The 21,715-nt window shown below is 36.7% G+C and overlaps 3 protein-coding genes across 5 annotated transcripts; all 3 read right to left on the bottom strand.

The window, feature by feature from the left end:
- Positions 1–4,113: 4,113 nt before the first annotated feature.
- On the bottom strand, positions 4,114–5,329 carry LOC140810221 (protein RADIALIS-like 5). 2 transcript variants are annotated; one of them, XM_073168099.1, is made up of 2 exons: positions 4,807–5,329; positions 4,114–4,282 (listed from the first exon to the last, which is right to left on the bottom strand). In XM_073168099.1, exon 1 carries the CDS (start codon positions 5,041–5,043, stop codon positions 4,825–4,827), a length of 219 nt encoding a protein of 72 aa, XP_073024200.1. In that variant the 5' UTR covers positions 5,044–5,329; the 3' UTR covers positions 4,114–4,282; positions 4,807–4,824. The 2 variants fall into 2 exon arrangements, with proteins under 2 accessions (XP_073024200.1, XP_073024197.1); XM_073168096.1 differs by having other exon boundaries at positions 4,795–5,327.
- Positions 5,330–8,069: 2,740 nt separating this feature from the next.
- Positions 8,070–11,387, bottom strand: LOC140806292 (uncharacterized). The gene is made up of 4 exons (XM_073162902.1): positions 10,685–11,387; positions 10,263–10,365; positions 8,723–8,925; positions 8,070–8,520 (listed from the first exon to the last, which is right to left on the bottom strand). The coding sequence occupies exons 1-4, from the start codon at positions 11,371–11,373 to the stop codon at positions 8,238–8,240; spliced, it is 1,278 nt and encodes a 425-aa protein (XP_073019003.1). The 5' UTR covers positions 11,374–11,387; the 3' UTR covers positions 8,070–8,237.
- Positions 11,388–16,387: 5,000 nt separating this feature from the next.
- On the bottom strand, positions 16,388–21,430 carry LOC140806364 (protein MODIFIED TRANSPORT TO THE VACUOLE 1-like). Of its 2 annotated transcripts, XM_073163066.1 has the most exons (6): positions 21,290–21,430; positions 20,997–21,213; positions 19,189–19,941; positions 18,853–19,008; positions 17,029–17,982; positions 16,388–16,809 (listed from the first exon to the last, which is right to left on the bottom strand). In XM_073163066.1, exons 2-6 carry the CDS (start codon positions 21,201–21,203, stop codon positions 16,768–16,770), a joined length of 2,112 nt encoding a protein of 703 aa, XP_073019167.1. In that variant the 5' UTR covers positions 21,204–21,213; positions 21,290–21,430; the 3' UTR covers positions 16,388–16,767. The 2 variants fall into 2 exon arrangements, with proteins under 2 accessions (XP_073019167.1, XP_073019119.1); XM_073163018.1 differs by having other exon boundaries at positions 20,997–21,408.
- Between the last annotated feature and the right edge of the window lie 285 nt (positions 21,431–21,715).

The following is a 21,715-nucleotide window of genomic DNA, read 5'->3' on the forward strand; positions in this document are numbered from 1 at the left end:
AGATACCAGCGGCCACTCCTGACATCATGATAAGTGTCTTTACCCAGGGACTTAGAGGAGGAGAATTTTTCAAATCGCTTGTCAAGAAACCTCCGTCGAGCTATGATGATTTGTTAGTTCGGGCGGAAAAATATGTAAATCTAGAGGATGCCCAGCGGCACAAGAGGATGGAGCAGCGGCCCGGGGGATGAAGAGTTGAGGGAGTAGAGAGAGGAGGAAGGAAGAGGGGAACAGGTGAAAGGGAGGAGGATAGAACTAGAGGTAGAGGACGGTTCTCATCTCATGTTCATCTGGATAGAAGTCATGACAAGGTGATGGAGGTGGGAGAGTCCGAGGGGAGGTGGGAGAAGTCGCAAAGGATTGAGAGCAGGGCTAGATTGCCTTCACGGGACAGACGAGAAGGATCCGCATCCGGGAGTCGACCGAGGTCTCGCCTGTCCCCTAGACGTGGTCAAGGTCCTCCATGGGTACATCAGAGGATCGAGGAGTCGAGGAGAGAAAGTCGAGGTCAGGATGTCCCTCGAGAGAACGCAGAACCGATGAGAGGAATGAACGAGGATAACCACCCTACGAGAGGAATGATTCATATGATCTCGGGGGGTGCTACTGATGGAGACTCTGGGCGAGCTGGGAAAGCACGTGGGAGAATGTTGGAGAACTTTGAGATATATATGGGTGCAGACTTACCACAAGACACCGTCATCAGTTTTGGGCCGGAAGACCTTCGAGGCATCGTGGCTCCTCATAACGATGTCTTGGTGGTGACGGCCACCATTGCCAATTATGATGTGGCAAAGATATTTGTTGATAATGGAATCTCCGTGAACGTCTTGTTCAATAGCACGTTGGATCAAAAGAAGGTGGAAGGATTTGAGTTTGAGCCGGTCTCCACCCCGTCGTATGGGTTTGCAGGACACGCCATCCCAACTTTGGGTCAGATTGTGCTTCCCCTATCCTTGGGGACTGATCCTCGGCGGGTAACAAAAATGATAGCGTTCACCGTGGTGGATACCCTTTCAGCGTATAATGGAATTCTGGGGCGACCAGCTCTAAAGGATTTCAAAGCTGTAGCGTCCACATATCATCAGAAGTTGAAGTTCCCTGTAGGGAAGGAGGTTGGAGCCTTATGCGGGGACCAGATGGTCGCGCGTCGGTGTTATGAGGGGATAGTGAAAGAAGATGGGAAGAAAGCGATTATGGAGCTTAGCATGATTAGGAAAGGAAGAAATGAGTAACTTTGTCCTGAGGAGGTACACGAGGAGCAGAGATGAAAGTTGGAGAATGCGCTGGGCAAAGGTCTAAAGAGGCTCAGGAACGCTTACCACCTTAGAGAATATTAATCTTGACTTGAATTTTGATGTATTTCGTTTATGAATTTGTCTTATATATCCGTTGGAATTCAATAAAATAAGGTTCCTCTTTTCAGTTCATGAATGTTGTTGTATTATGAGAGGGAAGGAGAAAAAAATTATTTTCCTACTAAGGCATCGCCTAGTAGAGGAGCAGAGTTGGGGCGCGGAGAAATTTTATTTTCCTACTAAGGCATCGCCTAGTAGAGGGGCATCGTGAGAAATTAAATATGCCTGCTAAGGCATCGCCTAGCAGAGGAGTTAGAGGGTGGGGGCGTTGAATTTTATTTTCTTGCTAAGGCCCGGCTTAGCAGAGGAGTTAGAGGGTGGAGGTGTTGAATTTTTATCTTCCTGCTAAGGCCTTGCTTAGCAGAGGAGTTAGGGGGTGAAGATGTTGATTTTATTTTCCTGCTAAGGCCCGGCTTAGAAGAGGAGTTATGAGATGATGATGTGAGAATTTGATTTTTCCTGCTAAGGCCCGGCTTAGCAGAGGAGTTAGAGGGTGGAGGTGTTGAACTCTTATTTTCCTGCTAAGGCATCGCCTAGCAGAGGAGTCACAGGGTGAGGAGATGGAGGTTTTATTTTCCTGCTAAGGTATCACCTAGCAGAGGAGTTAGCGAGTGGAGATGTTGAGTTTCTATTTTCCTGCTAAGGCGTCACCTAGCAGAGGAGTAAGAGGGTGATGATGTGGAATTTTTATTTTCCTGCTAAGGCCCGGCTTAGCAGAGGAGTTAGAGGGTGGAGGTGTTGAACTCTTATTTTCATGCTAAGGTATCACCTAGCAGAGGAGTTAAAGGGTAGAGATGTTGAATTTCTATTTTCCTGCTAAGGCTCGGCTTAGCAGAGGAGTTAGAGGGTGAAGGTGGTGAATTGATATTTTCCTGCTATGGCGTTGCCTAGCAGAGGAGGAGAGTTAAATTTTCCTGCTAAGGCATCGCCTAGCAGAGAAGCAGAGTTTGGGAGAAAAAAAAAATTTATTTGGTTAGTCGATAACGAAAGATGTTGGGGAGCAGAGTTTACGGTGGGCGAGGCGAGGCGCCTGGACGAGGATGAGAGGGGCGAGCTCGGGCGTTGGGCGTTGGGGCGAGGTGTTGGCTTGGCGAGGATGAGAGTGGCGAGCTCGGGCGTGGGGCATTGGGCGAGGGGCGTTGTGGTTGGGCGAGCTCGGGCGTTGGGCGTTGGGGCGAGCTAGAGGCGTGGCTTGACAGATGTGCGCGCGGTTGGACGAGACTGGCGAGGGGCGAGACTGGCGAAGGGGCGAGCTGGGCAGTGGGACTGGCGAGGGGCGAGACGGGCGAGACTGGAGAGGGGGGAGGTGTTGGCTGGGCAGTGGGACTGGCGAGGGGCGAGGTGTTGGCTGGGCAGTGGGACTGGCGAAGGGGCGAGCTGGGCGAGACTGGCGAGGGGCGAGACAGGCGAGGGGCGAGGGGCTGTGAGGCGCCGAGGGGTAAGGCGCTGCTGGCGAGGGGCGAAGGTGAGTGAAGGCGATGGGGCTGGGGCGAGGGGCGCGGCGATGGGGCGCGGTGATGAGGCTGGGCGAGGTGATGGGGCGAGACGATGGGGCGAGGTGACAGCGAGGTGACGAGGCTGGGCGAGCATGGCTGTGCGCTAAGGGCGTGGACGTGCGCTAAGCTCGGGCCAGACAATGGCTAAGGGACGCTCGAGAGTTGTTGGACGAGACGGTGACTCGGGCGAGGCTGCGGCCGAGGGTGATGGCAGGGTGATTGTGAAGCGGCGCTACGGTTAACGCGTAGGTGAAGCGTGGGCGGGGAAGAGCTGCAGGATTGCGACTTTATTTGTTTCCAAATTTGTGGAGACTAACAGATGGCGAGAAGGACACACAACTCACATGTTGTAAACTGAGAACAATGCAATTAATCGAACTTTGAACCTACGATTCAGCTCGACTTGGGAGGGGGAGACTGGTGATACCCCATGGAAGACAGGCCCATCAAGGGCATCATTATGGAAGACATGCCCATCAAGGGCCCCATTATCCCTGGCTCATCCCCTGGCCCATCCCAAGCCCAAGAGGAAGACAGGCCCATCAAGGGCCCATGTATTCTCTTATAAATACCAGGTTTGAGCGTATGATAAGATTTCCCGATATTGTTTTCAGCAGCGTCCTTAGCTGCTCCCCCCATATATCCTCAGTCTCTGACTTGAGCGTCGGAGGGGCTACGCCAGGACACCCTCCTCTCTTCTTTCTTATTTTAGGTTCAGGATAACTTCAAAACCTGCGTCTGGATTAGTGACACTTGCTGGGGGCAGACCCTAAATTTCCCGTGAGTATCAATTATATTATATTATAATTATCACACTTCAAAATGATCAAGCATGTCCAGTAGGGGATTAGGATACTTTGATTGATCCACGTTATCTTTTTATCCTGACACATGAATCGTCGTTTTATTGATTATTTTTTGATAGGGTGACTGACTTGACTATATATATAATTCCTGAATTTAATTCGACAAAATTTCAAAATAATTTAAAATTTTAATTGAAGTATCATTTCTCTTGACATGTTGTTCTATATATCATTTCAATTTAAACAAAAATTGATAACTTTTTTTTTAAAAAAAAAGTTATTTCTTTCTATTTGTTTACAAGCTATATGTATCGTGTGTTCACAGTCGTCAATAAAAGTATTAAAAGGAAAGTCAAAAATTATGATTCATAGGTAGATGTCCGCTTACACCTTATCGTTCCACAATTTAATATTAATGGGAAGTAGATAGTCATAAGTTTAGTAAATCGAAAATTCTGGCCATTTAATGTTGTATATAATCAATTTTATGAATAAAATTTACACATAAAACAGACGTGTATGCAAGATAAAATGAAGTACAAATAACAATATTCATCGAGAATACTCCACACTGAAAATCCATCCTCCACTTGAATAATTTTCCCATAATACTTTCATCACCCTGCAAAAATGGAAATGGGAGGGCTTATCAATACAATATATTTCAGTTCTATAAATTTAATTCGGGGACAAAATTAAATTAATTATTAAATATGAAGACCAGGGGATAAATTGAAGGGTCGATGGAATAATGCGACCATTAATTTTAGGTGGGAAAAGACAAGATTCCACGTTAAGACAAGAATAGTAAAAGGATAAAGAGCAAAAGGGTTTGAAAAAGAGGGTACGTGTATAAATAATATCTTCCTACATATCCGAGAGCAAGTGGTCTATAGTCTTACATGATATTATTTGAACAAGGATCTAACAAACATATGACCATATAAATGTTATCTCATCTCATAAATCGGATGGACTTTAGCTAGAGTACATTACAATTTATATAGATACAGGATAAAATGTATTTTAGAAACTTGATACCGATATGAATCTGACGTAAAAATATTAAAATACTTATAAAAAATGAAACTTTTAAAGAATGTAGATATGAAAATGTTGGCTAAAGAGCATTACTTCATCAGACACGACTAGCGGTCATTCTCGTTAATTTGATCGATATTTCGGTAAAGGGATGTTACCGGATTCAATGTGCTTGAGGTCTTCGACGAGAATCTCGTAGTGTCTTTTGACTTCATCGATGGATTTCCCAACAACACGAGCTATAATCTGCCAACGATCAGGGGTATCCTTATCATAGACAGCTAGCGCCTTTTCGAATTGCTTGTTTTGAGTTTTCGTCCATGATGATGAATTTGATGCCATTAAATCTTTATAATCTTCTTTAACAAAAAGATGAAAAGGATTTGTTGGAGTGTAACTGAAAGAGTTATTCAATGAAAATTTTTGCAAGATTTGGAGTGAAAGAAGGGGAATTTAAAATTTATATGAATGACTCAACGAAGAAGAGTAGAAGTCCATGGACAGATGCATGCATATTATGGTGGAGATGTTACCTTCAGTTGCTCCTTATATATATATATATATATAGATAGAAGATATAAAAGAAGATGGGTTGGGCCTGCCAGGGAATATATCTTCTTACAAGGACAGAATGAGGAGTGACTCTTCCATGTTAAACACCACATGGTTATACATATATATATATATATATATATATATATATATATATATATATACATATATATATATATACATATATATATATATACATATATATATATATATATATCAAGATTTTAAGTCTGAGACGATGTCTTGAGTTCGAGATTTAAAACAAAAATGCATAAAAAATCTTCAATCGACAGTCATTGTGCTCCCTGCTAATGTAGATCACAATTTGATAAAGGCACTTTCCAGAATCATCTTAAAATCAAATCGAAGCGTGCGGGTTGTACTATGCGAATAAGAATATCTTTCAATCCAATGGTTCATATCAATTCACAACACACAAACCTTTTCAAATCTCTCTATATTTTTTTTTTCAGCACCTCATATCCAATCGCACTATACATGGCATCTTTTCAAATGTCCGCTCATGTTTTGGAGTCGCTCGAGAGGTGTTTTTGGAGCCCCGAATTGAATAATAACCCCATTCGTCTCGTTTCGTATCGAACGGAAGAGATAAGATGTTAAGAATGGAACTTGGATCTAACTCAACCCTAAAAGCTAGTTCTAGGAGGGAGGATTGTCCAAGCACATATATACAACTCCCAGATTATTTATCCAACCGATGTGCGACAGCTAACACACCCCTCTCACGCCTTTACAAACGACTCAATTATGGGCAGAACGAGTGGCTTAATTATAGACAGTCCAACACATAACAGTAGAATCCGAGCTCTGATACCATGTTAAGAAAGGAACTTGGATCTAACTCAACCCCAAAAGCTAGCTCTATAGGGGAGGATTGTCCAAACCCATATATATAATTCCCAGGTTATTTATCCAACCGATATGGAACAACTAACATAAAGCTGAGATTCGTAGAGATCGTGATCAATACGCAGAGTAAAAGACTTGTGTAAATGTGAAACACGAAAGGATTAATATGTACACGTATATTAATTAATGTACGTTGAGGCGAATTTGTGGCCCCTTCGTGGATGATAAATCGATATGTTGTGATAGCTGGAAGATGTGATCATTTCATATCTTCTATCTCCTGCAAAATGCACAATCTCATTAATTAATTAGCGCATGCATGCTTTGCCGACACATGCATACCTATGACGTCGTACATTAATATGAACCACTGGCTTTGACATCCTTGAGAGTATAATATCTAACGACAAATTATAGTTGCTGTCAATCGATTCATGGTCTGCGCGCTATCATTGCCTGATCTTGAGCAATACGCAGCATTTGGCAGATTTCAAGAATCTAGAGCACAAGATTGTTTGAATCAATGCAGAAATTTACAAGGTTCTATAGAAACATAACCAAAAAATTTTTTCTTCATGATATATACAGTAAAAAACCTCTCAGCTTATCAAACTTCGTGGATTTCTTCAAAGGGTCTATTCCTTTCTGAATTTTGAATGATGATGATCATATTCTCTTTTTTACTCTGAATTTTCGTGACTTTAAAGGGACTTTTTGTGAGTGTTGAATGAAAAGAAAGATGAATTCTTGGTTGTATCCGTTGGATTTGATTATGAATCCCGCTAAGGTCGGTTATTCAGTTACTCCTGCCACGGCGTCGTATTGTGCAACTTTGAGGTTAAGTTATTATTAAAGGTGTGTTACCTACTAAAAATACTAATGGTATCATAATTAAACTTTGGAAATTTTCTTTAATTGTTATAAAGATTGATATTTTGTGGGATATGTCGAATACGCGAGGGTCCAAAAATGGTTCTAACACCGGCGGTTTCGATTCAATGGGACTCGAATTTTTTTAAATAATTTATTAATATCATTTAACTACTTAAAACGATTTTCATTCTGGTTTGATTGTTGTTAAACCGATTTTCAAGGAAGTTTATTCTTTAAAAGTTAGGAAAAAAGTGGATCCCCAACTTATAATGAAATTTACAAAAGTTAAAGTACATGAACAATAATGTTACAAAATATTATAATTAATTAATAAATTTCTATTACCAATATAAATAATATTAACTGTAATTTACATAAATTAAGTATTTTAATTATTATTAAGTATTTTTATTAGGTTGTGCACCCTGCCCCATAGATATACCTAAGCACATTAATGAAGAAGACAACGGATAAAAATATAAGTTTTCCGTTTAGTAACTCTTCAAGTAGCTTTGTTCGGCGCCTTCTCCGATATTAACGCTAAAAGTATTTCAAGAACAATGGCATTCAACTTCCATACATTCCTCGGGCTCGAATTTGAACTCGATTCAAAACTCAAATCGATAAATAGTTTTAAATTTTTACTCAAGTTTGGGTTTGGTTTTTCAAGTTATTCAGGAAAAATTGTTAAAAATATTCAACGTTCTTTATTTAAAATATAATTGTATCGTCACAATAAAATAGTAAATATCACAAACACTCGGATAACTATTGAATAAAATAATTTAAACCCGAACTTTGCAAAATAAAAAATCTCAAGTTTGTTCGCTCGAATTCCATAATTTAAAAAACGAAATGAATATTTTTCGAGTAAGAAAGAATAGCTAACTCCCATGGATTGGTAATTTACGGAGCTTCTCAGTTTCAACTGACCGTAATGCCGAAGACCTCGGTTTGTCTTCTCTTGATTCATTCTTCCGGGACTAAAGCAACTTCTTGAATCGACATAACAAACAAGTTTATGCGGTAGATCTTTCAAGAACACAATAAACTAAATTATATTCAAAAATAGCTTAAAAAATGTATTCTCTTTTCGGATTGAAAACTTGCAGAATTCAGAAATGGGTACATACTGTAAATAAAGATTTTTATTCATCGTACTCTTTCTTGTACGCCTTAGTTCCCTACTACATGTGTATTTTACTTTGTCATGGAATAGTATGTCACCATCCGAAACAGGATCATAATTTCGAAGGTTTCTGCGATTTGTCTACCAAGATCAATCGACATTCCTCCAAAAAATAGTCAAGTTGAAGGGTGTAAAGCTCAGGAAAAGTTCGATAATGATCTACATGAGGAGACGAGCCAAAGTTAAAAGAGAACACTTTCCTCCCACTCCTCCTTTGGCCCTCGATGAATGATTTTACAGATTCAAATGGGATGACTTTGTCTTCAGTACTGTATAGATAAAGCTGCAATGGAGGCTGATCGTGTGAAAGGATTGAAACCACCTCTGTCAATTTCCTGTTAAACCAAAATAAAATGATTACTCCAAGGTTTTTCATTGCTTGTAAGTAGATTATAATGACAAAAAAAAAGCTATTTCCCCAGATAATCGAGTTGTAGGCTGAGATATAAATTATAAAAAAACGCGTGCTCTCATGGTTTCAGAACTAAAATGAGTTTTTTCTCCGGGAAATTGCATGCAGATTAAATGAATGCTTACCGATGTACACTAGGCAAGTTAAGAAGAAAGGAGAAAAATTTGACAAATGCAGCTAACAGCAAGGTTTCCAGTAAAACAGCTTTCCTCTCTTCTATATTTGTTCCTTTTATTCCAATTGTTGGTTCGGTTTCTTCTCCTGTCGAAGGAGAAGTAGAGGAGATACTTCTCTTCAGCAAAGCAGTGGAAAATCCTGCTGCCCATACCTGAAACGAATGTGTAGGCGTTTGAGAACATGCTTTTTCTTGGCATAGTGCGCCAAAAGCTGCTCACAAATTTCATTTCTGTCGGACATCAATATCAATATATCATACAGATTATACGAGAACATGTCAATGCGAACTTCATGTTTGTGACCTCAGCCCGAAGTTGTAGAAAGTGTGAAACTTTTGCAATACAGAATTGCTGTTCCAGAAAATTAGAGGATACAATAAATGCAAATAATAAATAGAAAGGAGGAAATGGAAGGGTCATTTCTCACTTTCTTTGGCAGCAACAAAGCAAAGGGCAAACCAGAAAATACTATACTGAAAAGCCTAGCACCTTAAATGGGTGAATATTAACAAACCACCAAACATTAAATTTTGATATAAATAGAAAATTGGAGGAAATGGAAGGGCCATTTCTCACTTTCTTTGGCAGCAACAAAGCAAAGGGCAAACCAGAAAATATTATACTGGAAAGCCTAGCACCTTAAATGGGTGAATACTAATCAAACCACCAAACATTAAATTTTGATATTATTTGCATATCGGACATCATGATCATAGTAACACCTATCAGTCTCCTACAAAGAATTTGCCTTTATTTTTGGAGGGAGACAGGTATAATGAAGAAGCACAGAGACTTCACGGGGAAAGGAAGGTAATAGCTGAAACTTAAATGGAGGTCCGACCGTCCGAGCTTTGCACTAAACTCGACATGATCATAGAAAAGTAAACAAGACTAACCTAGAAAATTGTTTGGTAAAGCTTTAAAAGTATTTTAACCACAATGTCATTCAAACAGTTTAGTTCACACAGTTTTTGTCCAACAAGCCAATGAAGTTCTTCCAGAAAAAAAGTTGTACTTGGGGAGTGGGAAAGACGGTGTTGATTCACTGTGAATGAATTTGAGGTGATTTACACACAAAATAAACACATCAGAGGGAGAGGGAGAGGGAGGGGCCAAAGGTGGAAACTATTGTTTAGCCATCCATGGAGCAACAACAAACTTTAAAATTCACAACACACAGATTATTTTTCCTTTACACCTTGCTACAAGCAAGAAACACTCAGCAATAAACAAGGGCAAAGTCCAAACCTAGGCGCTTCAACAAAAAAATTCACTTTCAAATAGATCCTCCAAGAATTGGACAAGCAGCAAATTTTTTTACCATGTTCGACCTTGTGGAACCAAGGGATCCAAAACTCTACATACAATCAACTAAAAGTCATTCGGGAACACATGGCTCACAGAGCTGCAATCAGCTTTAATCAAATAAACCACATTCCAGCAAAAAGTAATTCTAAGAACTCAACACCGAAAACAAACTTAAAGCAACCTTGGGATCAATATTGGGGTCTCCACCTGAGTCCACAACACATCCTTTAATCTTCTCCGGTATCCCTTTTCTATCTTTCAAATTTTTGAGAATCTCACCATAACTGCCTATCACAAAACATCACATCACATCACAACATGTCAATAACAATCCACCACAATACCCCGAATGGTACTGCATAACAAGATTAGACATACTAATCATTCCCTTTACATGCCAACTCAAGACCATAAAATCCTCGATTATAGTCTCTAGTGACCAGCGAAACATTACAGGAAGCAGAGAGTTAGTTGATATATTTTGGTGCAAAAGCTGCATTCTCATAAAAGTTATGCATGAAATTTGAACTTTTTTCATTTAAATGGAGACGCAGGTCGTGGCGCTATTTGTAAATAAAGTAACACGAGCAAGAATCTACTCACGCAAGCCAACCCGTATTACTAAATGTGTGGAAGATCAAGAATCTCTTTCGCCCATCGTTTATCGACAGCCATGAAACCAGCTCATCGGATAATCTCTCGATCCTCTCTTGTATCCTTCTTCCCAAATCAAACCCCAGCCCATCCGTCACCGAAGCCACGAAGGTGATAGCGTGTACACCCCTCGCATTATACAAGCTAACATACCTCTTCAAATGCTTGGTCTTCGCCCCCAACCACCCCAACAGAACCACCGCAACCTCATGGTCCTTCTCATCAACAACAGCAACCCCATTGTTCCCCTCACCCACGCAGACATAATTCCAGTGGAAAACATCCTCCTTAGGTCCCCAATAAACGCTGGCGAATTGCTTGTCAGTGAACTGGTCTGCTTGGAATTTCGACGGAGACCTCAGAGGGGAGCGATTAAATGCCAGGGGTCTGAAGATGGAGGGAATCCGTGGGTGGAGTTGCAGTGAAGAAAACTGCGAAGAAGAATAAATGGGTTGAGATTTGCGAGTGAAATCTGGATACTTGCGGCGAAGGGGCGAGAATACACGGCCATTTGGGAGATGGCAAATGCGGGCGGAGACCGCCATTGATGGGAATCTGCGAGCTTTGTTGAAAATAACGACAAGAAGATTTCGGCACACGAGGGAGCTGATCCAATCGTTAAAACGCAGCGTTTGCATTAATTTTATTAAACTTTAACTAATGTTGGCCCTAGTTTATATTTATATATATAAATATAATATGGACGGAGCACACACGATTTAATATTCTATGACTAATTAATAAAAATAGGGTTAGGGATCGATCCACACAAAAATAGAGTAATATTATATAATATTTGTATTCTAATAAATAAAAATAGGGTTAGGAATCCACTCAAAAGTAAAGTTATAAAGATAAATTTAATTTGATGGAGTTAGATTGGGTTGGAAGTTGAAAGAAGTTGGAGTGAATTCGTAAAGAATCGTCTTAGTTTTTTGAGCAGTCTCGATAAATATTTGATTTGTAATCAAATTATCAAACTTGAGTCGAACTCGAACACATTCGAATTTTTTTCGAACCAAACTCGAGTCAAAATTTTTTTATTCGCGAGCCTTTATATTTTATTAAAGTAATATAAATGTATATTGAATGTATATAAATTTCGAGCGTTAGAATATTCATTCCCGAACCTTACTATCCGATTCCGGACAGTAGTTCGTGAAGAAGTTCAAAGATTTTGAGACGAAGTTAAACTCGAGCTCGAACTTCCTTTCGAACCAAACTCGACTTAAAAAATTTAAAAAATTCGATCTTTAAATCAAGTTCGAACTCAAATATACTTAAATCGAGCCGAATTTGAAACTTCATCGAATTAGTTTCTACTTTTTATAATAAAAAATTAAGAGTTGTTTATTACAATTGAATTTCTAACTCGATATTTCGTCTCAAATTTAATAATTTAATGACATATAAACTATAAGTTATCAACGTTTATATTCTATATTATTAAAATAGAGATGTTTAAAATTAAAATATTTGATTATTTCATAATATTTTGTAAGACTGATCAGACATAAGATTAAAATTTTATTATTTAATCAATAGCCGATAGTTATTAATTTGTTAATTAGTTTGTAATTTATTAATCAATTTCATTGATAGAAAATTAGGCATAACGGGAATTGAATGAAGTTCTAGCCAAATACTATAGTTTTTAGAGTATTTTTAAATTGAATAATACAGTGATAATATATATATATATATATATATGTATTTAAAATTAAATTCTAAAATTCACACCTTGAATGAATTAAAATTTATTTTGATTATAATGAATTTTTTGACTGAATTTTTTTGTCATAATTTAGGCATAATATTAAATTATAGAATAAAAATATTATGAGAGATCAATCGTAATTATTTAATGTGTTGATCTATTGTGAAAATGTGCTATGAAACTATATAATTTAAACGAGTCAATTGATCTATACCTACCATAAAAATCATGAATTGGGTCAGGTAGTAAATTTATCTCACAAAATTGACTCATGAGATACTCTGATAAATTCAATTTTGTTAGGTGAAAATTTCTGCCCAATTTATAGCCATGAAGACTATAATTGTAGCTTATTTAACGAAGTGCCCGAGACTCTAGTAAATTGATTATTGAATATTGATTGAGACTTATTGCATGTTTAATATATTTTCAGGAAATTTAAGTGTTTTACTTACCGCGTGTTTTTTTTTTAAATTAACATGAATGGTGAGATTTATATATTTTTTTACAACAGATTCATATATTTCAATACATCTCAATGGGAACGTTTTTTTCTAGAAAGAAAAAAAAAGGGCATGTTTCAATTTTTCTTGTGATATATAATTCGACAAAAAACGTAATATTGTTTATAGTTTTTTTCAAAGAATTTACATGATATTATTGTTAAATAAATGGATAAAAGAAAAAAAATGGAGGACTTCTGTTGAGTGCAATAATTGTCTTGATTTGGTAGAGCGGTCGAACTGTTGTGCTTGAGCTGCTGTGTGGTTTAAAATATTTGAGTTGCACAATTACTACAAGTTATAGCTTTTGATAAAGCGGCAAGCATTCGGTTCTACGATTGGTATCAGAGTCAACGTCACGGGTTCGATTCTCATTTATTGCAATGAGTGCAATTATTGAGAAGGAGATTGTTGGGTGCAATAATTGTCATTGCTTGTTAGAACGATCGAACCGTGGTGCTGGAGCTTTTGTGCGGTTTAAAATATTTGAGTTGTACCATTATCATTAGCTGTAACTTTTGGTAAAGTGACGAGAGCTCGGTCCTATAACTTCTTCACTTTAGGGAATAGATTTAATGAGAAAAGTTTTTTATGGTGACATGTAATTGTTGGAATTCGATGAAGAAACGAATACAAAATACAGGAACTAAATGTGATTGTTCGTTAAAAAAATTATAATATGATCAGAACATAATCAACAAGATTAGACACAATATGCCAAGTATCAAAATAAAGCAAAATAAATTGATAATAAGTTAAACAAGTTTCTCTTGAAATGACGATCATCACACTCTAAACATAGTTTATATGTCAGAACCTGTTGTACCAAATTATAGCAAACAAAATTCCAACTAGCAAATTTGTTGCAATATGAAATTGAATAATATTCCAACTAGCAACATAAATATAAACAAACAAAATAAATTTGTAATGGAATAATGAAACAAACAAACTGAGTTATGTAACAATTATAATTTTCTTAAAATATATTTGTCTCCTCCACGAGGTGCTTGAGGACAATACTTATGTACGTCTCTAATAAACTCAAATCGTACAATCACTTTATCACCAAAACTTAAAGGATGCCAAATGAAAAATTAACAATATGAAATACAAAAAAATACTTAAGAAATCTTGAGTGTATTTGTAAAAAATATATATGTATTGAGAAAATGAAAACGCTATTTATAAGCTCCAAAATACACACCAAAAGTCGTGTCAGATTAAGTAACTCAATTAATTTAGTAATTAACTCAAGAATATGAAGAGCTAAAAATATCTAATTAATTAAAGAATAGAAATTCAAAAAACACTATCACATTCATGAGTCATAATTTTTATTCAAACTTTAAAGTTAATTCAAATTTTTAACAGTAAATCGAGTTATTAAATATTTAAATATATATCCAACTCCACGAGTTTTTGTAAAATTTTATAATTGGTTTTCGAAAAGAGTTACACGACAACAACTATAGATTGAAAGCGATAATTTTCACAAATAATTATCAGATCCATATCTCTAACTTTAAAAAAATCAAAAAAAATATATTTACCATATCTATAATATATAAATATTGAGCTATAATATAGATAAAATAATGATTTGTTGTAAAATTCTCAAAATACTCTTATTTCTTTTTTAGCCTTCTTATTTTTTTCATGAAAAATCAGTATGTAAAGAACTTATTAGAAATAAAAAAACAAAAATTCAATGTTAATGGAACCAAAACAAGTTTGTGAGTGAAAACTTCTCAATTTAAAAAACTTTACGGTTAATATTTTTAACGCAAAAAACCTTTCTTTTTCTACCATAATATTATTATATTTTTTTATTGAAATTAAGTTTAATAAAGAAATAGATTTTTTGTCCTACACAACAATATGTACAAACACACTAATTATAATATTCATATCAAATTACAAATATCAAATATTCTTTTTATAAATTGATTAAACAATATTTCAAATATCTAATATTATGTTACACGCAACGCGTACCTCATCCGCTAATATATATAAACCCATCGAGCCAAATCATTAGTAATTAAAAACCAAACCAATCCTATCCTAGATTTTCGATTTGGTTTGTTAAAACCTTGATTTTTTTCAAATAAATTTTTTAATTATACTTTAAATTTTCTAAATCAACCATTATAAATAAACAAGTATCAATTCATACACAATCAGAAGCAATTTAACAATATAATATATGAGATTGACATCACAAGTATATATATTATATATGTATATAAACTTAAAACATGCGACTAAAAAAGCATGTTACTAAGAATCCTACTAGAAAACAAATGGTTACTGCCATAAGACCCCTTCGGAAATCAAATACTAAATAGTGTATATATAAGACATATGAATAGTTCATCATTATATTAACACTATAAAAAACTACTCGAAAAGAAAAACCAACAAATTCTATCATCCCATCGGCCATGGTAGCCCGTGCAAAATTTTCGAAGTCGGATGCCATCATATCTTCGCTTGCCATTGCATCCGTGGTCGTCGTCTTGGTCATAATCATTGCAATGCCTCGATCAGACGACAATCGAGTAATAAAACGTGAAGCTTATGCACAAGAACCATACAGTTTTCCAAGTGGTGCTGCGGAGAAGTGCGCGGAGCTGTGGTTTCGTCCTCCACCGGACCACCCTGGAGAGGAAGTCATGGCACTATGTGACGCTTTGTTGCTCAAAATTTTCGACTATATCAAGGGGAGGAACGATTTAATTTCTCCGTTGATGGAGGCTGCTGTGAAGGAGGAGAGATTCGAGAACAATACTGAAGAAGCAAGAGACGAGATGGATGAAGCAAGAATTTTTCAAACTCTTTTGGTCATGACCGATTGGTCTTCCAAATAGACTTGATGTGGTATCAAACTCTTTTAGCTTTTCTTATATTCTTATTACACACACACACATATGTATGTATTCCATTATATATATATATATATATATATATATATATATATATATATATATATATATATATATATATATATATATATATATATATATATTATATTTTTGGTGAGTCGAACATTATTAAGAATAATCATAATTCATATGGCGTCTTATTAAACAATGCTTGATTTATAGATTATGGATCTAGTTATGTGCGATGCATCTCCTAAAACAAACTACTAATACGTCCATCTCTACTTTTCCGGATCTAAGAGATATATTATCGGTGCGATTGAGTCGAATTGAATTCGAGCAAAACTATGTTCAAGCTTGAATCAACATGGAACCTGAACTCAACTCGAGTTCCATCAAACCCAAGCGAGAGCCGAACTTTGACCGAACTGCTACCAAGCAACCCAACTAGCTTGAACCCCTAGAAGTATTCTATATATATTCAATTGAATTTTAAACATGATTTTAAAGATCCACGTCTTTTTATCAAATGCATAAAATAACATACTGGAACATATGAATTGGAATACACCACAGAGGAAAAATTACATCCTCGCGGATACTTCACCCCATTTAAACATGAACAAGCTTGGAGTTGTTAAGGGGGAAGAGTAAACAAAGAAAATGGCAAAATAACCAAAATCGCTATAAAAACCAATAGGGTTATCGCAGGAAAAAGAATCATACAAGGAACGTACAATATAATTAAGTAGTTCAGCTACACTACAACGAGGTTGCAATTTATATGACAGCATCATTCTTACCACATGAGATACAGAATGGCGCCAAAAGAAGTAGAATTTTCTTTCTGTTCGCGATTCATCTTTTCCACAGAGTAGCTGCTCCGTTTCTGACAAACATGATAACTAACAGAGGCCAAAAGGTTCAACTCAAACGCTTTGGTTCACGGGCTGAAGCTAAATGATCCTGTAATAGCACCATATAGTTTAACATCAGGTTTTCTATGAGGTATGCCTTCTGCCAAATTCATGCACTCAAAAGCATCGAACTACTCCTAAGATCACAAAGTCAAGTGCTTAAGGCATCGGGGCGCCAATGAAATGTAAAATTAGTTTTGAGAATAAAATGTTGTAACAATGTGCCTCTGGTAAAAAGATAGAAAACGAGGAAATAATAGAAACTCACCGTTACAAAATCAAATGCTTTGTTATCCTCTCTCTTTGAGTCACTCATCAGAGAAGTTGGAGGTTGCTTAGATATCCCTGGGTTAAAAATGTCCGGAAGGGGTGAAGGATGTCCACCTTTAGATCCAACAGCATTAAAACTTGTATTGGAGTGCAGATTCCCTTGTTGCTGGAAGTTGGACATTGTTGCAAGGAACTGCTGTTGTGCAATAAGATTCCCCACAGCGTTATAATCCATAGGATGAGAAGCAAGTAATGGATTGAACATCAAGCCTGGTGAACAATTATAGGCCATAGCACCCAAAGGAAACATGGGATTTGCATTCATCCCAGGGGCTGGAGACGCAAATTCTGCATTCAAGACATCATTTGAAATTCGATTATCTGGGTAGGTAGTGGAAATTGAACCTCTGTCTTCTGAACCCTTTTCAGAGGTACTTCCATTTTGCTTTGTCAATGAATTGTCGGAATGTATAGACAAATTATCCAACAAGTTGTTGACATCTTTTCCATGATTACCATGCTCCTGGTAGCCCTCAGAACTCAAACTGAAAAGGTCAAATGGGTCTGATTCAGTTTTATGAGATGCAATGTTCACTCCTGTATTTCCAGAGTTATCAAAAGCCATCACAGAAAAGAGATCAGTAACATGGTCCTTATCTTGATTGGTGTGAAAAGAAACATCCCCAAAAGGGTCATCATAGAGTTTTGTTCCATTGATGCCCACATCACCACCAAAACTGTCTCCAAGTAAGTCACCGACAAGTGGCATGTTAGAAGCTGATACTTGGTTAATTCTTGGTGCACTGGCTGTTTTCTCTGTATCTTCCACACCAATATCAACTTGATCACCAGTGTCTATCAAGTCCCCCATCACAGATGTCTGAGAAAGCTTCACTGTATTTTCTGAATGATTGATTACACCACCTTGTCCACCATCCAGAAGGCTCAACACCTGTAGTGATCACATATAAATTCTTTCTTGGACATAAAAATCTAAAAAAAATTAACATAAGGTTCTTTTAAAGAAAAATAGCAAGCTTTCTCTCTTATCATGCTGATATCATCATTATCATCATAGCACATTTCCTGCTAGTTGTGGGGTTCCAAAGTAAGCGATTTTTCCACGTCATATCTTGAACCAATATCTAAGATATCATTCTTAACCACTTTTATCTAAGTATTCAAGCTGATAAAGGAAAGAAATTCATTAAAGAAACACTACGAAGGTATATAAATTTATAATTATCCTTCTTGGACATAAACAATCTAAAAAAAATCAACATAGGGTATTCTAAACAAAAATAGGAAAAATATCTCTAATCAAACTGATAAAAGAAAGAAATTCATTAAAGAAACACTAAAAAGATATGTAATTATCCCCTGCAAAATGTTTTGTCGCTGGCTTTTGAACAAGTACATAAATACTGGCATCTGCTGGATGGTGCGAACACCTTTTCTAATCATCTGTCACCTTTATCCTATCATATTTGTGACAGAGAAAGAGATGACTTCCCAATCAACGGCACTGAAAAAGAAAATGACTATAGTCGTTTGTGATGTTACACACAAATGATTGCATAACACAAAGATGTGGATGCACTATTTTCAAATATCTATATATTTGTTTCGACATATTTTTTTTGTCTGTTTTATATCATTCCTCGACTATGTTTAACACACTCATGACTTTCATCAGAATCAATATTTCAAATGAACGTTTAAAGTAAGGAAAAATATATTTGAAATTACTATCCATTATTCTCCTTCCCCTTCTATGTACCAACTTCTACGCCCATAAAGGAATTTAGACACAATATATTACCTTATTTGCTTTCTCCCTCAATGATGATTGTGGAGATTCAGAACATTTCACCACCACATCATGGTTTTCAATAAAATATGACGCTACAACAGAAAAATTCTGGTCATCTCTCTTCCGAAGTACTGCCTCTAGGACACAGATGGCTTTCATGCGAACCTGAACAATTGATTTTGTTGAACTACAGTAAGTGAAAAACTTCATCAAAACTTTTAGAATTGCCAGTTATTGAAGGAAAAGATGCCTCAAACATATCTCGGTAAGCATTCCTACATCTCTGAAGCTCAATAAACTTGAATCATAATGCAGCCCAAAAAAATAATGACATAAGGAACACACCTGCCACACTGGTGATTTCAGTTTTGCTTCGATGGCCTGTCCTAGTGCTAAAGGGTTTAACTTCGAAGCCTCCAACAGAAAAACATGAAGTGCATCTCTAGTAGGCTGTAGACGGACACCACCAGCCGTAACAATGGATTCTAACAATTTCTCCTCGCGAGTCTTCTGACCATAGGTTGCAGCAGAGTGTCCATTACTTGTTTCCATCTGGGATGAACTAATCTCTTGACCCCAATTCCCACTACCAGCATTTTTTGAGAATCGAGAACTGTTGTCATTTGTACCACGAGAACTGATCCCTTCATATTGATCGGAGTGATCATTTTCTGTGGTAAAAGAACGCCGAAGATTTGGGCTTTTGTAACTCCCCGTGTCAACATATTTCCTCATGGATGGAGATTGTATAAAACTGCTAAGTCCCTGTTTGATTGTTGCAGTTCCGATGTCAACAACCTCGGTGATGAAGGACTTTCTATCTTCTGATGTCATTTCATAGTTAGTACTACCAAATCCTTGAATTCGACTTCCCAGGCTATTTTCCGCAGGTGTCAATTTGCTCTCATCTGAAGAAAATAAAGCAGATAGTGTTTCCTGTGCTGTTTCGCGGACAGCTTTGTTCAATGCATCGCCCTTCAAAGGATCTGGTTGGCCCTTGTAGTGTATCAATTGCCGTACATCAACCGAATTCCTTTGCATTTCCCTTCTAAACTCCACACCGGACTTTCCAACAGCATATTTGATGACCCTCAATGCCTGAAGATAAGAAATTAATACATCAGAAATTTCGCAATCATAGCAGGTGCCAGCACAATAAACCAATCACCATTTTTCAACGTTTGTTTCATCCATCAGCATTCAGCAGGGTTCAGTAGGCATGGCTTCATGAAAAATTAAGAAATAATTTATTGGATAAACTAGAAGCTAGAAGAAGGTACACAAATCCACAAACAAAACACCGAGGAGATAGACTAGGTGGATCTAGTCACTTCTCAGTTTATCATTATTATCCACCAATTACTAACACCGCAAGCAAAACATTATCAAATGATTGTATAAAAGAGCTGCCTCGAAAGGTGCCCATTCACTTGACTATTAGTCCAATCAAATGTATGAATTTAGTTTCAGATAGATTTTGGTTCAAATTCTTAAGCTGTATCAACAAAAGGATCACAGAATAGAACATCAAAAACTTTTTTAGATTACAGCACTCATTGTCCAGCTCCAGCCACACATAAATAAACGTAGTTTGACAAAGTCTACAAAATTTCAACAAAAAACCTACACAAGCATACAAATTGAACTTGAGGGAAGCAAAATGTTCATGATCATTCCTGAAATTCTCCAAATGATTATTATCGTATCTTATTTGATAAGCTACGTAAGAATCTACGGCTCTTTTCAGTGGCTTTGGTTTAAATCAGGTATCCCAATAACTTAGAAAAGGTAATCCCATCCAGCAACATCAAATGCATACAAAAATGGCAAACTCCTCATCCAACTGAGCCGTTCGATAATATCTAATGAACAGCTGCAAACGATAAACCCCTTGATCAAAATATATGATCTTATTAACATTTCAGTTGATCAGGAAGTATGACAATCACAAATTTTGCAAGTTAAAAAAAAGGTTATTAGGCTATCTTGCAACTCCAGAATCATAAGGAGAACTATCATGCAACTAAAAATTCAACCCACATGTCCCTAGTCATAGTAAAAATTAACAAGACTGGCTTAGTTTTAACAACCTCAAAACGAAAAATTGGAGTAAATAAAAAGAGAGAAAAAAAAACCCAAGTTAAATGAAAGACCTTCTGCTTGACGATGGGTGATTTATGCTGGAGGCGCTTGAGGATAAACTCGGCGACTTCTTTAACGATTGATACATGCGCAGACCTCAGCAAATCACAAATTTCCTCCAGTTTGTAGACTGGAGTCACCCTATCCTCGTCCGACGTGGCTCCGTCTATCATTTTCGACCTCCAGTACGACTCCACGGCCCTCCTACTCTGGTCCATTTCTCCGTTTCTGCTTTTGAATCGATCAAAGCTTTAAGATCGATCTTCGATCTATCGGCCAAATCATAAAATATTCAACGAATTACCGATATATGGATCGATCGACCGAGCTACGAATCAAAAACAGGGGAAATTGGAGCAAATGTCGATGTTTCCCAGCGAGACTCGGAAGCAGATAAATAGTTGAAAGTATTTTTCCCTGAGGTTTTGTTTTTTTTACTTCTGAAATATCAATTTGTCAGTAAAACTAAACAAAATATTCATGAAAAATACTGAAAATCCCTTCAAAAAAAAAAATACTGAAAATCCCTTAAATATTCCTCAGAAAATATATAGATTTATTTATGGTTCCACTTTCACAAATAAATTTCCCATTTTACTTATTAGTCCTTATTTAACTAGTATTTTAATAAATATGTAAAAAGTTAATGAAAATAACTAATATATTTAATAAATATAAATATATTTATAAAATAATATTAAATATAGAGATTATACTATGTATTTATTAA

Source organism: Primulina eburnea, chromosome 1 (genome assembly GCF_022965805.1).
Source record: "Primulina eburnea isolate SZY01 chromosome 1, ASM2296580v1, whole genome shotgun sequence".
Taxonomy (NCBI): Eukaryota; Viridiplantae; Streptophyta; class Magnoliopsida; order Lamiales; family Gesneriaceae; genus Primulina; species Primulina eburnea.

Bases quoted from the DNA above. Each gene is read 5' to 3' on its own strand.
- LOC140810221 (XM_073168099.1), bottom strand. From the start codon at position 5,043: ATGGCATCAAATTCATCATCATGGACGAAAACTCAAAACAAGCAATTC.
- LOC140806292 (XM_073162902.1), bottom strand. From the start codon at position 11,373: ATGCAAACGCTGCGTTTTAACGATTGGATCAGCTCCCTCGTGTGCCGA. The intron at 8,926-10,262 runs GTTGCTTTAAGT...CATTCGTTTCAG, and splicing joins ACCCCAATATTGATCCCAAG to GTATGGGCAGCAGGATTTTC. The intron at 8,521-8,722 runs GTAAGCATTCAT...TTGGTTTAACAG, and splicing joins AACTTGCCTAGTGTACATCG to GAAATTGACAGAGGTGGTTT.
- LOC140806364 (XM_073163066.1), bottom strand. From the start codon at position 21,203: ATGGACCAGAGTAGGAGGGCCGTGGAGTCGTACTGGAGGTCGAAAATG. The intron at 19,942-20,996 runs GTCTTTCATTTA...TCTTATCTTCAG, and splicing joins CACCCATCGTCAAGCAGAAG to GCATTGAGGGTCATCAAATA. The intron at 16,810-17,028 runs GTGAGTTTCTAT...GTGCTATTACAG, and splicing joins AAGCATTTGATTTTGTAACG to GATCATTTAGCTTCAGCCCG.